The 23,252-nt window shown below is 42.5% G+C and overlaps 1 protein-coding gene across 8 annotated transcripts; it reads left to right on the top strand.

Moving 5' to 3' along the window:
• The first annotated feature begins 844 nt into the window (after nt 1–844).
• On the top strand, nt 845–23,087 carry ENTPD5 (ectonucleoside triphosphate diphosphohydrolase 5 (inactive)). 8 transcript variants are annotated; one of them, XM_062495089.1, is made up of 15 exons: nt 845–1,004; nt 2,777–2,883; nt 5,771–6,048; nt 7,250–7,329; nt 8,572–8,715; nt 9,055–9,130; nt 10,765–10,800; nt 11,636–11,724; nt 14,299–14,378; nt 15,553–15,614; nt 16,995–17,096; nt 17,911–18,051; nt 18,390–18,446; nt 19,889–20,004; nt 20,172–23,087. In XM_062495089.1, exons 3-15 carry the CDS (start codon nt 5,832–5,834, stop codon nt 20,256–20,258), a joined length of 1,287 nt encoding a protein of 428 aa, XP_062351073.1. In that variant the 5' UTR covers nt 845–1,004; nt 2,777–2,883; nt 5,771–5,831; the 3' UTR covers nt 20,259–23,087. The 8 variants fall into 8 exon arrangements, 6 of the variants coding, with proteins under 6 accessions (XP_062351073.1, XP_062351072.1, XP_062351075.1 ...); XM_062495088.1 differs by having other exon boundaries at nt 2,756–6,048; XM_062495091.1 differs by lacking the exon at nt 2,777–2,883 and having other exon boundaries at nt 864–1,004.
• Nucleotides 23,088–23,252: the final 165 nt, after the last annotated feature.

Below are 23,252 nucleotides of genomic sequence, written 5' to 3'. Positions count from 1 at the left end.
AAACCCAGCAGATTCTCTCCCAGCTCTCCGTTTATTCGAGCCGAACAAGCGCCTCAGCCCTCTCCTCGTCAATCCCGCGACGAAGGCCTGGACCATCCTGCGCCGGGCGGGCCTGCGGTGCTCGGCCGTCCCTCGCCAAGGCGCGGGCCGGGATCAATTCCAGCGGGAGGGAGCGGGAGATCCGTCCCCGGGGGGGTTCGTCCCGGCGGCCCCGACCCGCCGCGCGCCTTCCCGCCCGCGGGGGGCGCTGCCGCCCCACACGGCCCCGGCGGGCCGGGCGCTGCCTGAGGGAGCTCGCGCCGTCCCCGCGGCGGGGAGCTGCGCCGCCGATGTCTGCGCGCCGGGAGCGCCGGCCGGGGCCCGGTGGGGGCGCCGCCCGTTCCCGCGGCGCGCGCCCGCCACGCGCAACTCCCGCGACGGTCGGTGCGTCACGCGGGCGGGCCGTGACGCGGCGCGCGGGGCCGGCGGGATGCGGCGCCGGGAGCGGCCGGTGAGCGCGCGCAGCCGGCGGGGGCGGGGGGAGGGGCGCGGCAGCGTCCGGGCGCTGCCATGGACACCGCGCGCCCGCCGCCCCCTTCTTCCCTCCCCCCCCCCCCCCCCCCCGGTGCCAAGGGACCGGGAGCGCGCGCGGGGCGGGCGCCGTGCCGCCTGTGCCGGGCGGAGTGAGCCCTCCCGAGCCGTGCTCGCTCCCGGGACCGGGGTGGGGGGGGGGGGCGCTCCGCTGGGCGCGAGGCCGGGCGGGCGGCGGGAGACGGGCGAAGCTGCGCCCGCGTCTCCGTTAGTGCCGGGGCGGGCATGAGGGAGGGAGGGAGGGAGGACGCCCCGTCCCGATCGAGCGGTAGATAACGCGGGCCGGCCGGTGAGGAGGGGACGGGCGGGCGTTCCTGCCCAGCGCCACCGGTGCCGGCTCCGGGAAGAGCTGTGGAGTGTCGGGCCGCGCTCCCCGGCACCGCCGGGGCACGGGGAGGACGGCGGAGGCTTTTGCCAGGGGAGAGGAAAGGAAGGTAGGGAAGGTTGTCAGGCGTGTGCAGGGCGAGGGCTGAGGTGGCAGCCGTGGGAAATGGAGCAGGCGGGATGCGCGGCAGGGACGGAGCCAGGAGCCCGGCGGTGCCGGCTCCAGGGCATTCCCGGGGAGCGGCTGCGGGAGTCAGCGCCGGAGCGCTCCCGGCTGGCACGGCAGCAAAAGCCCTCAGAGCCCGAGCCTGTCGCAGCCAAGTCTGTTTTCCAGGAATAGCAGCCGTCCCAGGAAAAGGTGCCGTTGCCGCCCCGTAGGTGTGCGGCTCTGAAGGGTGCCCGCACCGCAGTGCAGCGGTTTCCCGGAAAAACTGCCTTGTGCTAATTAAAGAGGAAAACCGAAAACCCGCTTGCCCAGAAATGTGAATAAGCAAATAATGTGTATTTGGAGCCTTAGTACGCAGGAAGAGAGATTAAAACTTCCGATAACGCATGTTTGTGAGTTGGTTCTACTTTTTTTTCCCCTGGAGTTTAAAGCACTAGGGCCAGGATTTTGCCGAAAATACATGTGCTCAAAGAATACCGTGTCGTTATTTTTATGGAAATACTGGGAAGTTCTGCCTTTGAATTCCGTTATTCCTTCTATTGTGTCTTCTAAACACTGTACTTTCGTCAAAACAATCCAAGACAGCTATTTTTTTTTCAATAGACAAAAATAAGTTTAGGAAAAAAAATGTAACTTTCTGGAAAAAGAGGGTTGGAAAGTATTTATTTAGTCGTGAGTGTTAAGTGTTAAACCTCTCATCTGGGAAATAGATTTTGTGCCCATAAGAGCTGGTCATCTGGAAAATAGATTTTGTTGCTGTTTGAGCACAGAAGACTTTCCATTCTGAATGATTTCTGGTGTGCTTTAGCGTGGAAAATATTAATTCAATTATGTAATTTTGTTTCCTAAATTAGGGTTAATTTGTAAAATATTTACCTGTATTTATATCATTAATACTTATTATTATTATTGAATATTTTTGTGTCTCTCCAGATATTTCCCAATATTATGTTAGGAAACAGAAGGGAAATTCTTGTGTATCTGTCATGCACTGCTTCCCCCTCCCCTCAGATCACATTCCTTTTTACAGGGAGGTGCTTCTGTTCCGTGGTTTGTGTTTTGTGTGTTACCTTGTCAGAAATAGTCAAGTATTGAATATTTCTTGTCTTGAAAATTACCAGTGTTTCTGTATATGGTGAGCTCTGAGTAAGGTTGTGTTCTGCTGTCTTAAAGTTAGCTGTTATTATTATGGTATAGTTTTTACTTTTGTTGTTTAAGGAGGCTTTGGTTGGGGTTTTTGGTGGTGTGTTGGGTTGGAGTTTTTGGGTTTTTTTTTCTCCCTGTTCATGCTTTCAGTCTTGGAAGTCTCTATGCAACATCCCAGTGCTTTTGGACCATACAGTTTGCATAGCTCCTAAATTTTTATATTGGATGTTCTTCAGCTTTTTCATTTGGTACTTAAAATCTGCTGTGTACAGATGACATTTACACATGTTTCTCTGTGTTGGGAAATGAGTTTTCTATCCTGTTTTGCTGGCTCAGGCCTCGGGGATGTTGGGGTCAACTGTAGTGCTTGTGTAAATGTTTTACTAACTTGATCTCAAGTTAACTTTCAACTTCTTGAAATTCATCATGTGTAGTTACATAAGCATGTTCCACTTCTTGTATTGAGTAATGATAAACTCAAATTTGAATAAAACGACTCAATTGGTATTTGATGTGCCTTCATGACCTTATGATTTGCCTGATACGTAGTCCACTCCTGTTGGCTGACAGTGAAGGTGAAGAAGTGCAGGCGTGGTGTCTCTTGCCGTGGTGCTCTGAAGGTGGTTTTCATTAGGAATTCCTGGAGTGGAATAGCTGTTACTTCCATCCTGCTTCAGGTGTGTGCCTAGCGTGCTCATGATCAATGCTGATTATTACTGTTCCTTTTGAAAGACACTAACTGAGCCTACTGATGGGGAACTGTGGGCTTTACCTTGCTGAACTGCTTCATTGCATTAATCAGCTTGTGCTCACATTACAATTACCCTGTTTTCTCCTTTCTCTTTGTTGTTAATTTTCTCCACCCTATTGTATTCTGATACCAGGTAGGACTTTTTAAGTTGAGTGGAATTGTTTTGAAAATATTTTTCCTTCTCAGTAACTTATGTACCCCGAATTTTTTCTTCCGTACTTTCGATTCTGTCTTTCCAAATCCTTTTTTCCATTTCTGTTATGCTCTGCTGATTTTTCTCTCTCATCTCTGATTTCTTACTTTGATCTGTTTTCATTCTTCTTATGAACACTGTTTTGCTAGTGTACTTGGTTAAATGGACTTCACCAGTCATTGAAGGGGCTCAGTGTGTGTTTTTCATTCTTCATGATGGAGAAGAAAAATAAAATCCCAAGGTGATTGGTTGTGAGTTTGTTGTTTTACAGGGTTTTATTTGTCCTTAGAAGCATAAAAGGGGAAGGAAAAAAAGTCAGGGGAAATACAGAAAACAGAAAGTGTGATATAGAGGTGGTTATCTGAGAAGGGATAGAGAAGCTTCAGGAGGGTATTTCTTGTGAGACTAAGGATCTGGCAAGGAAAGTATGAGTTAATGATGGCAGTTGCTCAGATATTTTCGGATCATCAGAGATTCTGAGGCTTACATAACTGTCACATGTGCTGTTTGTAATAGGACTCTGGAGTTTGTTCTTGAGATAGGTGCTTGGGTTGTGTTTGTGATCATTCATTAAACAAAAATCCTTATGTTGCATGAGAATAAGATCACCTCTTTGAACCTGCTGGAAAGTGACTCTCACTAATGCACCTTATATTCTGTTAAAACAGTGCAGCTGCTTGGATTTTTAGTGGCCCTCCTTGCTGTGATGAAGGAAATCTGGGTAGTGCCAGCTGCATCTTAATACAAACCCATAGCTACAAAACTGCTAAACTGCTTGGCACTTCTTATCAGGTCTCTTCAGGAGAGCACTTTGTTACAGAACTGTGTATTTACTCCTTTCTGCATAAAATGTGGATACTTCAGAAATTAGTGCAATTGGAGTTGATCTGTCACAGGCACAGGCCAGGGCTGTTGTTCGCTAGCGGAACTGTGGTCAGTTCTTCTCAAGAGTGTGCTTCTAGGGCAGTGAGGATCAGGGGTCTGTGCTTCTGCCCACATCTCTCTGCTTTTGTTAGGAACAGGAAGATAAAAATAAAGGTCACAGCAGACAGGTGACATTACCTGTCTGCAGTGGGCTCTGCACTCTGTTGGCTCTAGGCATAGCAGAATGCTGGAGTGAGTTAGAGAGATGCCTGAGGAATGCGACCTTTTTTGCTGGGAATGGGTAAAAGTTAAATCTCCATTCGCTGCAACTGGGGACAAAGGTGAAGAATGGAAATAAAAGTCTTACAAGGGCTGAATCTGGGATAAAAGGTAGTCAAATATAAGTGAGCTCTTTGGATGTGGGAGAAGGGTGTGTGGAAATAGAGGCTATAGCAGACTCACATAGAAAAGAAAGGAGAGGGTTTAGGAATGAATGCATGTAGGATAGAGACAGCAAGTAAAGATTTCAAGAGAATGAACATGGTGGGGCTGAGCAGCTTGCTAAAAGACAGTCAAATGTAAGAGCAAGCAGTGGGCAGGGGTCTTGGGCAGAGCTGATGAGCAGCCATATAAAGTAGAATATTCAGTGCTGTGGGTGGATGGATGTGTTGCCAAGTGTCTGGAAAGTGATGAGGAGCTGTTTGCACCTTGTGTATGTGAGTGTTCTGTGTGTAGGTTGGTGCAGGCGATACTGCATATGGTGGGACATCTGGTCACATGCTCATTTCTGCTGTTAAAGATGCCTATATATTCTCCTTTTTACCTGGGTGCCACATGATTTCTCTTCCCATGTCTTTTATTAGCATTTCTCAGCAAAAATAAGTGCAGAGGGATAGGTGTAAGAGGAGATGTAATTGTATCTTGGTATCCAGGTGTGTGCAACACAGCTTCGGGGCTTTGGCTTGTGAAACTGTTGTTAGAAGCTGTGTAAGCATCCTGAGTGTTTGGGGCAACTGCTTTAGATTTGTGAGAGTGTGTGGGTTTTGCTGCGATTTTTTTGTTGTTATTTGTAATTCTGAAAAATAAAAAACAAAGGAAAAAGACAGGAAAGAAACATATTAAAAAATACTGAGAGGCAGAGATCAGGTGCTGCTCAGTTCAGCCCCTCTTGTGCAGCACAGGCTCTTCTCAGAGATGGGGATGCTGCTGGAAGGATATTCTTTCATTCTCTTTATGTGCTAATCTCTCCCAGCAGCCGTTCTTAGCCTGAGATGAAATTCTCTTTGTTTGTGACCCTGAATAACACTTGTGTTCTGCCACAGCATCTCAAGTGTGTAAATGTTAAAGTGGTTCTGACCAAAGTTCCCCTCTGGCAGTGTTTCTTTTCAGATAATATTTGGGCTTTTGGGAGGTTCTGGAGACAGACTCTGAATGTCGAAAATCTGCAAGACAAATAAGAGAAGGAAATTGTCTGAAAGTCGAATCTAGAAATACTGGAAAGCAAACTATTCCATCTCTTCTGTGTTTGGGAAATGGAGAAACCTTTACTCTGAAAGAACAAATCAGTTAGATGTAGTTGTAGCAATAAAACAATTCTTTATGGATGAGGTGTTGAAAGGCACCTAGAGAGCGAATGTATGTGTACAGAATGATTTATTTATTTTCTTTTTTTAAATGGAATTTTAAAGGAGAGAGTCCTTGGTAATTTCCTTTTTTTTTTTTTTTTTTTGGTTTGGTTTTTTTTTTAACTCTTCAGGACCTTCTGCAGTTCTGTGATTGCTGATACCTGCTTGACAGCCTCAAGGGGTCCTGGCAAGATGGCATCTTCCAGACTTCCCATCCTTATAGCATTGGCATTTTCCTCTTTGCCCTTTGTTCTTTCACATTCAAACAGGGTAATGTGGTTTCAGGAGTTCTTTCCACCTAATGTGTGCCCTATAAATGCCAAAGCAAACACTTTTTATGGCATCATGTTTGACGCAGGAAGCACTGGAACCCGTATTCATATTTACACCTTTGTGCAGAAGAGCCCAGGTAAGACCCCCATCTATGTTGACTTAGGTTCCAACTTCTCAAAACAGTTTTGTTTTTTGCCAGCTCAGCATTTAGGGACAGCTGAAGATTTCTACAGTTTGTTCTTCAAATGGTACTCCTGCAGGTGTTCATTGTCCATTTGTCGTGGTGTTTTGCCGTGTAAATACTGTTTTGTAGGTCTTTTGAGCCTCAGAGATATAATTCTGGGTATACTGAAGAATTCTAAATTTTCAAACATTTTCATCTATGCAGCTGTTTAAAAGGAGTATTTCATTGAGATGAAAAGATACTTATGCTGGTTTTGTCAGGTTGCATGTTACCTTAAATTTTATCAAGAGATACTTGAATTCTGCATATGTTTGTCACATTTTGTAGCAAATTAAAACCAGGAAATTAGAGAGTTATTAAGTACTGAAGGTCTGAGCCATTTCTGGGAGAGCTGTGCCGAGATGCACCACACTCCTGTGTATCTGCTGCTCACATGGTGCAGAGGTGCCCAGTTTTGGCTGCACGAGTGACAAGATTCAGGAGGATGAATTAGCTTGGGTACAGTGAGCCAGAAGTTTTGCAGAGGTTGAAGGCTGGTTGCTGGGACATAGTACTTATGTGTCTCTGCATGACTTCATCCGTAGTTTGGAAGGAATGATACAAGGTCCAGTTCTGTTGGACTCAGCCTGGCTTGTCATACACAATACTCAGGGATAGCTTCTACACACAAACTGGAAGCAGTGGTCAAATTTGTATGGCTTCTCAGCCAAGTACTTGGGCACAGTCAGCTCTGTTCTGTTCTGAGTTGGATGAATCACCCAAGGATAATAGGAAGTTGATTATATGTGTTTTAATACGTGCTAGTATTTCACAATTAGCTTAAGAACAGAAAGGAAAGAAATTTTATTAAGAATAGGCAACAACTATGCTGCATTATTGTAACTTACTGTAGTGCACAAATGCTAAATGAACATAGTTTTAATTATAACAAAATGTTATTAATACATTGTTTGTGAACTTGGAGGGTACCAAGGCAAGTGTCTGCTACATGTGTTCCTGAAGTGAAGGAGCAAAGCTTGTTTTAGGAAGGGAATAGTCTGGTTTGCAAAGAGGATCAAGAATAGTCACTTTTAGGAGTTGAGGCCAACCTTCTGGAAATTAAAGAATAAGATTTGAGTTGTTGACTATCATGTAATGTGTTGTTTGCTTGCAGAAAAACTTCCAGAGGTGGAAGGGGAAATCTTTGAGTCTGTGAAGCCAGGTCTGTCTGCTTATGCTGATCAGCCTGAAAAGGTAAGACTGTCCTTCATTCTCTGGGAGTTGGTCATGCTTCTGTTATATCATTTAGATTCTACCAAGCAGTTCAAGTATTACTGATAGCAGTTGCAAAAAGTCAAGAAGAAATGTAAAAGTTCTGCTGCTGTCTCTCTAAACCTGTTCCTCTACTTTTGTGAGTTGAGTTCTACACGGTGAAATAGGAGCTGGTGTTATACATATTTCATCAGTGGAACAGTGGCTTAATTAGTTGCTTAAATGTTTATATAACTAGACTATGTGCCTTTGAGAATATCAAAGACAAAAGTGGTTTTTGTCTCTAGCAGCATTCATATTCAGTGTCCATTTCCCCTATAACTACACCAAATATAAGTAACTAATAATTTTCTCAGTTCTGAAGTAAGCTGCCATTTTCCAGACCCCTTGCACTGACAGGAAGCCACCTCACAAATTAAAGGAGGTGCCAGAGGAATTATAGATTAGATACACTATCTTGTGTGCTTTAGCAGCCTTGCAGTTGGGGGCTAGCATTATGGGGGTTTCAGGTTTCTCATTTTCCTCAGTTGGATTCCATGCTACAGGAATTTGAGTGTGACACTTTATGGAAGAGTGAATGGATTTGGGATTTTTAAAATATGTTTATATGATCACCTATGATTCCAGTAAGTCCTGTTTGTTGGGTAGGAGAGGAGAAATCACCCCAGAAAGAAATTTCTAGGCATTTCACAGGAGAATGTTTATTGCTAATGCCAAACTTAATTGTTAGAGCAGTGGAAATAGAGAGCCAGCAGTGATGTCTGTACTTTTGCTAATCATTGCACAGCTGGCATTTTAATTGCAATATTTGCTATGGACACACTTGGAATTCTTCTGTTGCATTTAGTGACATCTCCAGGTATTTTCCCTTGCTTTGGTAGCCTCAGTCAGTAATTGCACAATTTAGTTTCATCATACTGCAAGATGTTTAGGTTCATCAGGTAATTGGTTCCCTCACCTCCCTCCATCCTTTTCAAAAAATTCCTTCCACAAACTATGATATCTATCTTCCCTAAAATATATTTATGAATGCAGCTTTCCTTCCAACACAGACATTCTGTTTAATGTTCTAATGAGAAGTCTGACATGTTTTTTTTTACTTATCTTGCGTGTATCTTCTGCTATTGAATACTGTTCTCACAAGTTTTGAGGGGAAACTGAGAGGCCTGTTCTCTGATGGCCTGTAGGGGGAAACCATATGGAAAAACATATTTTTCTTTTTAGGGTGCTGAAACTGTCAAAACATTGCTGGACATGGCCATAGATGCTGTACCACCTCATCTGTGGAAAAAGACCCCGGTAGTGTTAAAGGCCACAGCTGGACTTCGCTTGCTGTCAGAGGAGAAAGCTCAGGCTCTGCTTTCAGAGGTAGTACTAAGTTGTTTTGAATGCACCAGTATTGTTCTCCCTGTTTTTTTTTTTTTCATTCAGTTCTCTATTCTAATTAGCATAAGAGAATTTCATCTATGAAAAGAGACTGTAATCCCATGATAGCACGAAACTCGCAGAATATTTTATCTGGTCCTGAAATCCCATCTTGCTGTGGTGGAAGGCATGGAGAGAGACCTACAATACTTCTTTATTTCCTGGCCCCTATTCATCACGCTTTCCTTATATTCTGCTGCTGTGTAAAACAGAACTTTGTCACCCTCAGAGCAGAATAAGATTCTGAAGACCAAGAAATCTAATCACTATTTCATCCCTCAGGTTAAAGAAGTCTTTGAGGAGTCACCATTCCTTGTTCCAGAGGACAGTGTTGGCATCATGGACGGATCTCATGAAGGTATGTTCTAGGAGGGGTAAAAAGTAAAAGCAAAGAAGAACTGGGGAAAAGAGAGGTATCTTAGGAACATGAGAGGGAAATAGAAATAGTCCTTAAACTAAGGAGAAAAAAAAAATAAAATATTACTGGCCCTGTTTGAAACAATGCAATCCTGCCTTTCTGAGGTGGTGTTCATTACTTGGTCACCTGTTAGGCTACAGATGCAGATACATAAAGAGATTTCACAGGTGTCAGAACAAAACCTTGTCTCAACAATAAGTATTGTTTGATGCAGGCTGACCAACTGAAGTTGGCTGACCAACTGAAGCCTGCTCTTGGGAGCTGGTGCAAAAGAGATGGTGTCCACCTCTGAAAGGCTACATGACAGTGTATAGCAAGCTGGGAAGCTTATGGAAAGTGCCTTGTAAATTCTGCAATATCAGCATTAAAAATAGCCTATTATTATCAGCTCATCAATTTTCAATCTAAAATTGGGAGCATTGTGAATGTTAGGGGAGAATGAAGGATAATTGGCAAGTATTAAAAATAGATTACTAAATAATAAAATAATAAGTTAAAATATTCTGTTGGTAAAAATACAGATAGTAAAGTAGTAAGAAAGTACTGTAAACTACAAGAAAAGGTGAAATATGTTGTAGGTTTAGAGTGAACGATGATTTTGCAGTGCAGAATAAAACCACATTAACATTCTGTCTACATACCCAGACATACTACCTTGAAGAACAGGCAAATAATAAACATCTGTATGGATGCCTGATAAAGAGAGCCATCCTGTAATGTTACGTTCAGTTTAGAACACTTCCTTGTGGCAAATAAATTGCCACTTTGGAAGGTGCTGAAGGAAAGCAAGAAGAATTATCACAGTGCTTAAACAGCTAATAAATAGAGGAAGATTAAAGAACAAAATCTCTCCACATGGGCTGAGAGAAAAGGAGAAGTATCCTTCTGTCTTCAAGTATTTTGTAAGAATGGTGCAGTGCATAGTTTGTCACTCTGAATTAATGGGTGGATTGTACAGTAGGGAAAACTTGTATTGACAGGGGGCAGGACCACTGAGGCATAATAGAGGAGCACAGGGTAGCCTGCCAAGTTTATTTGAAATCCCCTACCTCTTCTACTGTCACATGTTTGCCTGTGTTTGGGTGAGAATCATGCCAGTGTCAAGCAAGCCACTGGAGTCAAAAGAGCTGTTTGTGTTTATTGGTTGCTGCTCTGTCTGTAGTGTAATTATAGAAACCTCAAGATTAAAACACAGGGTGGTATGAATGGAGTTTTCAGATTAGGAATTGAAATGCTGGACTGCAAAAACAGGCCTAAGGAAACTTGTGCATTGTGTCAGCTCATTACTTCTTTGTATGTTGGTTTGGATAATAGATAAGATTAGTGTATGCTGCACTTGCATGGATGTTACAAAGTCCTACCTATTTCAGCTCATGAGACTTGTGTGACTCAATAATGCATCATATAATGTAATTATGAGTTTGAATTAATCTCTGAAGTCTGGGGTGGTCAGGTTAAGTAAGTAATGACTTTCTGGCAAATAAATAACATGGAGGGCTGGTAACAGTGGGCAGGACATTGTGAAAGTATTCAGTGGTGACTTTTTTTTTCCTTCTTTTTTTCACTCCTTGCAGGAATTTTAGCCTGGATCACTGTGAACTTTTTGACAGGTAGTTAATTCTGTATAACGACTGTCTAAACTTGAACTTGAGTCTCTTCTGTGGAGGTGATCACCCCAAGTTCCTCTGTCTTGGTCATGTTTTTCCTCCCTGCTCCATCACCAGTGCTAAAGAAGTGGATGGTCTTGGGCAGACTGTGTTCTGGAGTCTGTAGTGAGAAAGAGACATCTTAACCTCAAAGGTGCCAGAATTTGCTCAGATCTTGGAGGCACTGGCAAGCTGGTTTCCCTAACCTGCTTTGGGAAGTGGTATTGCTAATGTGTGGGAAAGAAGCCTTGCAGTGTTCTTCATCCCAGCGTGAGCTGTGCAGCTACAGGGGTGGTGCAGGTGCTTAGCACTACTGGCTCTAAGAGCTTCTGGGAGTGCAATCAGTGAAAAGAAAATCAGTACTCTAGTAAATAGATGAGCAAGCAAAGAAGCTGCTCTGGGTGAAGAGAAATTATAATATCTGATTTGCCTTTTAGTGCCCGTCCTTCCCCTACTGCTTTTCACCAGCTATATGGTGGTTACAAATTTGTGTACTCTTCCTGACAGTCTTCTGCAGGCAATACTTTGTCTCTTACTTTCAGATTTTGCTTGCTACCAAGAGATTTATCTGCTTTTGACTCCTTGGAGGAGAGATTGGAATCAAGGAAGAAAGTCTATGAATCTTTCGTAATACCTTCTGTTTGCCTGCTTGGTCTCTCTGAGGTTTTTTCTTTGAAGCTCAGCCCTCCTTGTGTTGCTCTGATACTGTGATAATCTGGTGGCTGCCTGAACACCCACAGAGTGTCTGTATTTCAGCATTTGTGCATTGGGGCTGTTCTGAGCATGGTGTTGTTTGCAGGGCAGCTGTCTGGCCAGAACCAGCAAACTGTTGGGACTCTGGACTTGGGAGGAGCCTCAACCCAAATCACCTTCCTGCCACGGTTTGAGGTGAGGAGTGGTTAAAAGTGTGTGGGTTGGGACTGCAAGGCTGGTGGAGAGACCTGAGCACTGCTGCACTCTCTGGTATCACTTTGTCAGCAGTGGCACAAGCAGAACATCTGTGGTTTACAGAACATCTGTATTTCTGTTCCCTTTGAGATCAGCAGTTCGCTGATAGGCGCTTGCAAACAAAGGAGCCTGAATAATAAGGAAATAAAAGGAAAGCAAGTCAGTAAAACCAAAAAGAAATAGCTTTTGTTTTCTAGACACAGGCTGGGAAAGCCTCTATAATGTTGATACTGCTGTGTTTTCAACAAATGTAGAACATTTCTAGGTAGTGTTCTTGAATATTAGAAGAAATGTAGGGGCTGGTCTATTTTTTTCCCCCATTCCAGTCTGATAACGGATCTTCACTAAATTTTGGAGGGGTGGAGTGTTGTATAGGGTAAATTTCTTTAATAGTAGCACAGTCAGTTCTCTGTTTTCTTATCAGTTTCTTCTCATTCCTTTTGAGCATTCTGCTCTCTGTCCCTCAGACACCTCTGCTGGATTTCTTAGTAGTTCTGTAGCTCTTTAAAAACAGTTTGAACTGGGACCCGAGTTTCCAGTTTGCATGAGAAAATTACATGGGTAATGGAAAGGCACTGTATCATTCTGTACCTTTATATTGTGATATTGTTTATGTCACTCTTTCTGAAGGAGTAATTTCTTCAACATTTTTTGTTTATAGAACTTCAGATTCTCAAAGGATGTTTGGTGACCACAAAACACATGGCTTTCACATCAGGATATTTTAATTCTGCAATTGCGTGTTATGTTGAAACATGACATGCAACCTTATCCTGTTCAGCAAAGCCTCAAGTATACTCTGGGCTTGTCCTCTGTTTTGTGTTGATAACACCTGCTAAAGTGGGCACTGGACCAACAGGAAAGGGTGTTTCATGTCAGAGTTTTGGAGAATAAATAGAACTGTGAAATAGGTTGAACTTCAGCTCAGGATTCAAGTGTCCCCTTCAGGCCTTGCAGGAAAAGGCCTGGAGTGTTTGCTACTGACCAAGACTAATGGTGTGAATTTGTAGGGCAGTGTGGAGTCAAGGTTCATGTTGCCTGCTTGTACACTATGTCTGCTTCTCCCCTGTGTTGTCAAGTTCAAATAAATAAGCTCAGTATGTTTTTGGGATTTTTTCCCATCTGACAGAATTAGCAGGAATACCTCCCTTTGATTAGCGGTGGGGATTTTTCACTCCTGCAATCCGAGGCAGTCACGTGTTTGCGCGTGTATTAGTTTGGAACAAAATACTGCAGTAGTAAGAAATTCGTTAATTAAATATGAATTACAGGCAATTAGAGAACACATAATGATAACTGCATAGAGCTGATTTTAATTTCATTGCATTATTGCTAAAGTTAAATGCAACTAAAAACCAACCATAGTAATTATGAAACTGTCTGTCTGGTGTCTGCCTCATTTTTGTGAAAGTAGGACATGGAGAAAACAAGTGTCTTTTTTCAAACTATTTAGGATCTCTCCTTTAAATAGTTTTTGTGATGTAATGTTTAGAAACAGAACTCAAAATACGGCACTCTTTGTGTATGAGGCCAGGGATCTGATTGCCATTTAAGTGATAATCAACTTGAGACCCAAAACAAATTTTGATATGTATTTGCTCAGGAAAAGGTCAAGCTGAATACTGTCAAATTCCTTTCAGCTTCAAGCAGACTTCTGTCTAGGACTCTAGAAAAAACAATCCAGATTTGGATCTCCTTTGCTTGAATGGTAACTGCAGGGCTATGCAGCTTCAGTTCTGGAGATTCTGCAGCTTGGCCCAGAATAACAGTGTCTGATGTAAATGCACCAAGCCAAGAAGAGGTGGAGGAATGAGGCCATGAGGAGAGGAGAGACAGAAACTGAGACTGAGAGCTTAGGGAGTGGACACAAAGAAATAGTAAATGATTGCTAAAGCAGTTCAGCCTTACAAGAGTGTGAGTTAGTCTGTCAGGAAGCTAGGACAGGGTACCAGTGGGATGGATGTGTGCACAGAGGGAACACTGTGAGAGGAAAAAACTGAAGGTGGTGAGACAAGAGGCTGATTTAGGTGAAGCAGCCCTAAGACTGGGAGCGAGTGCTCACAGTGTTTCCATGAGTACCCAGCAAGACATTTGACATGGTGAAAATGAGACCTATACTTCGTATTTTTAATTCTTCTGAGGACCTCAGTTTAGGTGCCTAGTGTGACTTGCAGAAGTTCATAGCACTTCCAGTGCAGCTGATTTCGATGGGGACTCTGTACATGTAGAGTAGCATGTAAGTACTCTAGAAAAATTCAGGTTACCTGAATTATTAGAAAGTGTTTTCATCCTGATCTGTTGTACATTGAAGTAACACAGAGATGCATGTAGATAAAATCAGTGTTAAAAGCTGCAGGTATTCCAGCAGTGGTTCCATTGGAAAACTTCACTTTGTTTTCAGAGCAGATCAGATGAGTAAACTCTGGCTGTATATGTGATACTACATTAAAGTTGGTTATCCTTTATTCCATAATATAAACTAAAACTTTTTCTTTTCATATACTTAACTTTTAGGAAACTCTGAAGGAAACCCCTGGGGATTTTCTTACCTCATTTGAAATGTTTAATAGCACCTACAAGCTCTATACCCACAGGTGAGGAGCAAAAGACTGCTATTTCCACTGGGGAAATCAGTGTCTTTGCAGCCCCTAAGCTAACAGCCACATCATCCTGGTACCAGCAGCAGAAACCATTGCTTTTTTTACTACTTACCTGCATGGAACAGCAGATGTGGAACATGACATTAGTTGTCTGGAAACAGTCTGTCAAATAAAGGCAAAGCATTGTGACCCCATATTTAAGAAGAATTCTTATTACTGGATTCATGCCAAATATTCTGGAACAAGCAGAAAGGTAGATATTGTGCCAGTAGTCAGAACTAAACATGATCAGAGAAAAAGAGTTTTCCTGAGACTTGTTCCTTAGTGGTGTGAACATTGCCATCTCAGTCAGTTGCAGAATCTACTTAGTTGGCAGCAGAGCTGGTCTAATAGTCATGCTCTCTTACTCCTTACATTTGCTGATGTAACTGATTGCTGTAGTCATCAATACAGTCCATTAGCTCACCTAAAATAATTGGGATTGAAAAAATCATCTCCTAAAAATTGAGGGAGAGCTGGAGGTTAGTTTAAGTCTGAATATTCTGTAAACATTTAAAATGACATGGTAAAAGTGGTAAGTGGCCAAACACAGAGGTGGGAATGAAAGAGTCAACAGGATTTTAATCTAGCTGTGTTGCTGCAATGTGTGATGACATTCTCATAAGCATTGTTCATATTCTAGGTTATAATGAATGTAGCAGTTACCTGTGGTGTCAAACAGGTGTATTTCACACAAAACCACAGTTCCCATGTTGTGGGAGGTTCTGCACTCTGCCCTAAGAGCACATCATTTTGTTTGTGTTACAAAGGAGAGGCTGCCGTATTCCCCATGCATTCAGCAGATACCCTTCTTTCTCTCTCATTTTTAATACGGTGCATTTTTGCTTTTCATGATCATTTTGTATAAATGCCACATCAGCTCTAACCACTTCCTGCAGTTTTAGATTTACCCATTTTACAACTCTTTGTACTTCTTGGGTTTGTGTCACTCTTTCGGCCCTCAGGGTTGTTCTGGCAAAGAGAATTTTGTTTTAGAGAGGGGAGCCTTGTGGGAATCAGAGGAAGAAAATTTGGTTTGGGTATTCCAGGACTTAGGAAAAGGGGAGTAGGTAAAGCATACAAGCTATGCAGGAATCAAGACTGTAACATCTGTCTTTGTTGTTCACAGCTATTTGGGGTTTGGACTAAAAGCTGCAAGACTGGCAACGCTTGGAGCTTTGAATATGGAAGGTATGTTCATGTAGTAAAACACTCGAGATTTATGAAGAGATGCTTAGGCTTAGCCTTGTGTCAGCAGCCCACTTCCTGTGTCTCTTCACTTCTGTATCTTGTGCTTTTGTTTCTGATGGTATATATTTGTCTGAAAACAGCTACCACTTGTTAAGGAGCTGTCTTGTGAGACAGCTGCTTTTCCCTGTTTTTGAGATCAGCCAGCCAATGACACTCAAGTGCAAATTCCAGAAATGCATCACATGGGAGCAAGCCAAACTCACAGCTTTGCCAGCATTCACAGAAGCATAAGCAGCATGAATAGATCCTTTTCCTGAAGGTTGCTGCTTAGGCCAAACCCACTTCGTAGGTGCCTCTGGTATTTGCCTGGTCTGTGGCGTTCCCCAGACCTGTTGTGTGCACTGCTTAGTCTAGGTGGAAGCCCACAAGTACATCACAAGCTCTCACTCACTAACCTGAGTGCATACTTGAATTCCTGAATCTTTCCAGTCTCTCACCCAGAGCTAGGGCCTTTTGTCTAGTCTCTGGTCAGGACCTGGGGTCTTTGCACCTTCTGGATTCTTACTTGACAGCTGGATGGACCTGTGATAATTACTGGAATGTACTCGAATCAAAAATAGCTGGGAGTAGAGAGTAAGAAGATAGGATAGACTGCAGTGATTGGTCACAAGGCCCAGAGAGAAAAGCACAAGGATCAGCTGCCTGCTTACTTGTGATTGTCTTCTTTTATAGTCCCCCTCTGGCTTGCCATACTTGTGCTTCCCTGATCCTTTGATTCCCCCTTTTCCCAGCCTTTGAGCCTTTCCCTAAGAATCCCATAGTAAATTTTGCTGCCTCACAGTCTGTCTCAAGTATTCTGTTAGAAGTTTGCTTTTTCTGTGAGACCTGTGTGTGCAGCAATAATCATGTTTTCTTCCTATCAGTTACAGTATTTCTGGTTGAACCCCTCAAAGGTACATTCAGTGGATCCTGTAGTGGCCATTGATCTCTGTCTTAGGAAGTTTTGTCTTCATTGCTCAGTTGCTTTGTTTGTCTTGATTATCTGCTGTCTTTAGGGTTTGTGCATCTGTGTGTTTATCACCTCTCAGTTGTTGTTTTTTGTGGTGAATAGCCATTATCCAAATATCCTGGTACCATTTATCTCTTTAAGAAATTACAACCCCAGCTGCTCTGCTGTTTGCAGGACAAAACATAATTTTTCCAGACTTGAGACTGATCCTTAATTTGTAATCAGTTAGTGCCACATGCATCAATTCAGATTTTTGTACTTTTGCTTAAAGATCTTTATGAAGATCTTTCAGCCTTTTCTGGTTCTGCATATTGATCTATAGCTATGTTAAATTCTGTGCTTTCTGACTCTCCTCTCTGCTCTCATTCCAGTTGTGGATGGACAAATGTTCCGCAGTTCTTGTTTGCCAAAGCAGTTGGAAGCAGAGTGGCACTTTGGGGGAGTGAAATATCGGTATGGTGGCAACAAAGAAGGTAAATTAAGGAGATTTATTTATTTTACAGTAAGTCTTACATCCAGAATCTGAGTTTTTCCTTGACAAATATTTTCTCAGTTAACTGATGATGATTGGGGTATAAAGGATAGCTGTCCAGTTGTAGAGGTTGACTTCTGAGAAATCCAGATTAAAATCTGAAACTATAGAGTATCTGACCTATTCCCCTGTCCTCTGACTGAGATCTCTTATTACAAAATGATAACTTTATAGGAAATGTTGAGAATTACTTGTGCAAATAAGAGAGGCTTTTCTGAGGCTGTGAGGAAAGTGCAAAATTCTGTCTGTGTTAGGTACAAACATTTTGGCCTACCAGTTAATCTCACTTATAGTGAGTCTGTAGTGCTGCATAGAGAGGGTGAGTCTGCTGCCATCATAGACTTGAACAGATTAAGAAACATGAGAGCCGAATTGCAGATTTGGTGTGTGTGGAGTAGGTTGGTAAACTTACAATGTGATGGAGAGAGAAAGCAAGGTTTTATCGGACAGGTGGCAGCAAATGTAGAAGATTCTGCTGACCACAGAACATTTCAATGGGAGTTGTGCCTGACATGGAAGTAGTTTGCGTGGCACGTCTTTCAGACACTGTGATGGTCTGTTCTAACCAATTCTACTTGATGATGTTTTAGAGTCCTTGCCTGTGTGCAGGTGCCATGTTGGACTATGGAAGGGATATCTAAGCTCTTGTTCTGATGCTTTAATCTTTGTTTCTTTTGTTTTTCATCCTGTTGCCACTATTCCTTCCATCTCTTTCATATAATGTTTGGCTCATCTCATTGTCTTTATCTTGACAGGAGAAACAGGATTCAAACCTTGCTACTTGGAAGTACTCAAGGTTGTCAAAGGGAAACTTCACCAACCAGATGAGATTCGTGGAAGTTCCTTCTATGCTTTCTCCTATTACTATGATCGAGCAGCTGACACCAACCTAATTGGTAAATTCGGGATAATCTACTGCATGTGAGCATGTCATCCAGAAGGTAGACAGAGGAACCCTGGTGGCTGGAGCCATGGGGAGCAGAGGAGAGGAATGTTATTGAGAAAGACTAGATACACAAAATGCCTCAAGGGAATGACATTTATCCGTCACTGCAGTTTGGTGTTCAGCACATGAAATCTGCTCAGGGCTCCAGTTATACCTGCAGATCTGTCTTCTGTTCCAAACAGGTCTCCCTCCTAATGCAGCATTGCTGAATTGCACTCTAGGGTCAACTTAGATAAAGAATTCAAATGCTGTCAGGTCTGTGATGATGTTTTCTCACATCTTTTACAGATTATGAACGCGGAGGTGTTTTGGAAGTGAGAGATTTTGAAAGAAAAGCCAAAGAAGGTAATTGTCATGAGCTGGGAAACTGGTTTGGACAAGAAATAAAAATACGAACGTGTAGGCAGTACTTTACGTGACTTGGAAGAATAGCAAATTTATTTAACCTTTATTTCACTTACACCTATCATGTTACTTTTATTAGTCAAAAACTCTTAACTGATGCAGAAGACATGTGATAGAGCAGTGAGGGGTTGATGGCTTTACAGCTCTGTTCAGGAGAAGGAGATAGTTTATAGAGTCACTACAAAATAAGAGCTCCTTCTGTCAAACTGCAACTCTGAGTTTAAGGGAGTGATGAATTCTGTAAGTTTGTCATCTTAAATCCTATTTAATCTCTAACAAAATGGAGGGAGAGAGTAAATGTTTGACAGCCTCTTCCTCATTCCTTTATCTTCCCCTGTCTTTCTTCCTGAATGCTTGTTCTAGTTTTGTACCTCCTGTGGATAAAGAGCTTCCACCTTGCCTGGCTACTGATGGCTAAGAGCAAGTTACCTCTGTACTGTGATTGTTCTCATGAGAATGAGTAGACCATATTTTTCTGCAGAAGATGCTTAATTATGTAGTTCAGGACTGACTTTTCTAAAATAAGGCCTAAATTTTAATGACTTTTAAGCTAAACTTAATAGGGGGATTAGGCTCTAAAGTTTGAGTGTGGGTTGGTTGTTATTCTTTCCCTGGATAGCGAGAGAACTTATTTCCAAAGATATGGCTAAGATGTTACCTAATGTTACCAAACCACTTACTTATCTTCAGAGCATCGGGAGATGAGTTCTGTGGCCCTGAACTAATTCTTCTCCATCTCATTTCAATAGTAGAAGGATGCTGCTCATCTTTTCTTAGAAGGAAGTGAACTCTGCTCTTGCTGCTGGTAGAACAGGGCAGTAAAAGTAGGTCTAGAAAACCATGCTTAGTGTAAATACATGTCCCAGTCACTGTCACCCTGACTGCAGAATCTTGACTGAACTGCAGTGAGGGAATGGTTAGTTGGGCAATAGCCTCTTCCATTTCCTTGGACAAGCGTGGTTGGATAAATAAAATAAACTGCCATCCTAGAAGGTAGAATCCATTACTGGAGCCATCCATGGAAAAGAGATGATGAAAACAAGTGATTCTTGAAAAAAATAAGTAATCTAACACCCTGCTAGTTATCAGTTGAGCAGGGGTTCTTCAAAAGAGCTGGGAGGCTTATGTTGCTGTAATAAAAATGTACTTATGATGGAGTTAAGAGAAACTGGATGTATTATATGGTTTATTCTCCAACATCAGTAGAACAGCTCTATAGTGTGTACCATGTGTCATATATAACCATATATGTCATATATACTAATAGATGAGGGTGGCCTGCTTTAGTAAGTGTTGGCTTGAGTTCAGTTCAAATGTACAATGTAGATAAAAGCCCCTATTTTGCTGAGATTCCTTTTTTTTTTTCTTTTTTCCTTCTCTAGTCTGTGATAACATGGAGAGATACAACTCAGCCAGTCCTTTCCTCTGCATGGATCTTACTTACATCACTGCTTTATTAAAGGACGGTTTTGGATTTAGGGACAACACAGTCTTAAAGGTGAGGGAAAAAAAGTTAAAAACCCTATCAATTAAAATGCATTAGTTCATTTTTCTGACTAATTATCTACTGAAGCTTTCCAGATTTGTAACATGTAGTTGCTGTTATGTGTGTACCTTATGAATCTAGACTACTGTCAGGAACAACTTGTTTTTCTTCCTTTATAGTTGACAAAGAAAGTAAACAACATAGAGACAAGCTGGACTTTGGGTGCTACCTTTTACCTGCTGCAGTCTCTGGGGATGACTTATTGACCTGTGATACTGCTGTGGACTTCAGCCTTTCTGAAAATATTGCAATCTCCAGGTATATTGTTCAGCTGGGACTGGTTACAGAGCAGAACATGGACCAAAGATACACAACAGATCTTTACCCTGGATTGGCATTGTGCCTAATGAGAGCATGATTTATAACTGTGATTGCCATAAATGATCCAGAATCTGCCTTATGAAAGTAAAAAGGTCTAAACCCCAGCAGAGAATATGCAAGGGGCTCAAAACCAGCTTTCACCAGCAAGTCTGTTAGAAGCACAGAGTTCCTGGATGTGGTGGCAGACTACGAGACACATGACTTCTCCTACCCCTTTCTATTTTTAACATACGTAACTTAAGTTTGCTTGTGAGATGTTAAATAGAGAAATCAGAAATAGCATCAACAGTCATTCAGAGAAGAGTGAACAATTCTGGATGCTGCCAACCTCAGTGTTCCAAGAATCCAGCTGCTAGCTTAGCAAATACATGGCAAGAATACTCCAGTCTTTCAAGAAGGGCTTTCTGTAAGTACACTTTGGGCATGGCTTTAGGAAAGGTGTTGGCTAAAACAGTAATTTACCAAGCATTTTTTTAGGCAGTAGGCATTTCCTAAGCAGAATGTGTGCCTGTGTTTCACTTTTGCTGCCCTTTACAAATCTGTGCAGCTACACCATACATCTGACTACCAGACTTGATAAATTTATTCATTTAGCATGTAGTCATAACACACAGTTGTGCTGGCACAACGAGGCAGCAGTGCCAGCTATTGAAACTCAAACTGCCAGAAGAGCTTGTCACATTCCACCCACAAGGAGATTGCAGTCAGATGAAATGGCTGATCTGACAGCTCACTTTGCTGTGAGAGCCAGTTCTGTTTCTCTGCTCTCAGCAAGGCACACCCACAGCCTTCTTCCCTTTGCTGCTGGTGCTCCTCAGGTTCTTGCATGAACTGATTCAGGGCACCTGACTTGAGGTGGTGTTCACCCAAGAGTCAAGTCTAGTGCTATCCCAAGGACAGCAGGCACTGGCACAGCCCAGTGAGACCTAGTGGGCCAGGGAGTGGTCTGAGCACCACAGTCCCTTTGGTTGGAGTGAGCTCTAAGGTATGGTCTTCCATTTGAAACCCACCCATTGCCCTAAGTAAAAACAGCACAGCTGTAGAGACTTTTACCATCCCATGAAATAATTGGAAGCTTGATACTGTCTTCCCCAAGGAATGTGTAAGGTACAGGTGAATTTACCCCATCACAAAGAGGTATTACACATGCAGCTAAGGAAAACTTAATCCACTGATGTCTTGTGATGAACATTTCCTTGTTGGGCAGTTGCCTGTTTGCTCTAAAACACCTTTCCTGCTTCTGTCAAACCAAAGATTGCCCTCACGCTGCCTTCTCTGCAAACTGGATTTGAAAATAATTGGCAATTCCCAGCAAGGGGAGGAAGTAGCGCACTCGTCTTCTATGGTCTTGCCGAACACGTTGGAGACTCAGAAATTTGCCTTACTGTGAAGGTTGGTCCTTTTCCTCCAGTTAGCAGTGCAACTTTGCCTGTAGCTGATCAAGCTATCCCTTCTCATATCTCAGGTTTTACAGCACGAGGGTACAAGGCGTGCTTTGGATTGAATTACTTCAGTCAGCAACAAGAAGTCAGGGGTTGGGGATAGAGCCATCCATACTTATCCCATCACTGACACCTTGCCATAAATTCAGGCTGCTTTTTTCAAACGGGAAATGCTCGTCCTACATGTGTACTCCTTACCAGAATCTGTTTGAGATCCACATTGAGAAATTCCTGTGTCACACCAAAGTTCTGTCATTTCTTTCTAGAAGTTTCTGTTTGAATACTAATAAGAAAGTAAATTGTGGCCTCTTCTCAACCATTAACATTTCTTATTCCTCTTCCTACTGTTGGCAAAACTTGGTATATGCTCTGGTCTGCAGAACAAGGTGACTGCAAATGCATTCATTTTTGTCTTCAGTGAAAACTTTTGTATTCTCAGAAAACATGAAGTAGGATGCAGTGGTTACTGGCAGATGCCATACCTAAGAAGTAGCAGCAGCATTATCTGCCCTCTGAAAACAGACGAGCCGTGAAGAGGGCTCAAGGGCTGGGTTTTGTCTGAAGTGAGGAGGGGCTAGAAGAAGGGTACCATGCAGAAGAAGTTGTTTTTTCTGCATTCTTTTCTTCGGACTCTGGTACTACAAATGCTAGGAGGGAGCATCTGCTTCCCAGTACCAAAGTTGCATTTACTCTGAATGCTCAGGGCCTTCATTTGTCAGTGGCACGATTCATTAACTGAAGCAGAACTTCTGCTCTCTGTTACTGACACGATCCTTCAGTTATGAGAGAAACAAAACTCTGCTAAAAGGTTTATTTTTGCAAGAAATTGCAGAATTGCGCCCCTGCTGTTTACATCTCTCTGAACCCAAGGGGGTGGGGGGATCTGGACAAACCCAGTCAAGTCCTCACACTTACCCTAGTGCAATGACATTATTTATTAGCTAAACTAAAGAATAAGCAGCCTTTTAAGAGAAGAGCTCTACTTGCAGCCCTGATTTTTATCTCCTCCTTTGTAATGTCTTTTAGCCAGCCACTAACAAGAACTGCCTAATGAGAGTGACTGCAGAAGCACAAGCTTTCAGCTCCAAACTTAATGTTTCATTCTTTTGATGTCAATTTCTGATACTGGTCAACCATCTGTATAACTCTTGCCCATGGGCAGTGCTTAGTTTAATTGTGTGAGTGGAAAATGTCTAATGTAACAGGCTGGTGTTTGCAACCTAAGACAGAATATCTTGAATTGTCTATTTTAGTAAAGCATTTTTAACAATATTCAAGATGTTGTGATATTGTTTTCTTTCCTAGATATTATTGTTTCCTTGAATCTTTACCATGTAGCCCTTAAGACTAGCCAGTTCCACGAGAAACACCATTATTATATAAAGCAGCAAGAGGAAGGCAGGGAAAAGTGTGAAAGGAGGACAGACAGTTTTAAAA

This window comes from Cinclus cinclus, chromosome 6, assembly GCF_963662255.1.
Source record: "Cinclus cinclus chromosome 6, bCinCin1.1, whole genome shotgun sequence".
In the NCBI taxonomy this organism is placed as follows: Eukaryota; Metazoa; Chordata; class Aves; order Passeriformes; family Cinclidae; genus Cinclus; species Cinclus cinclus.
Note: the sequence above shows the minus strand (reverse complement) of the source record. Positions and strands in the feature narration are given on the sequence as shown.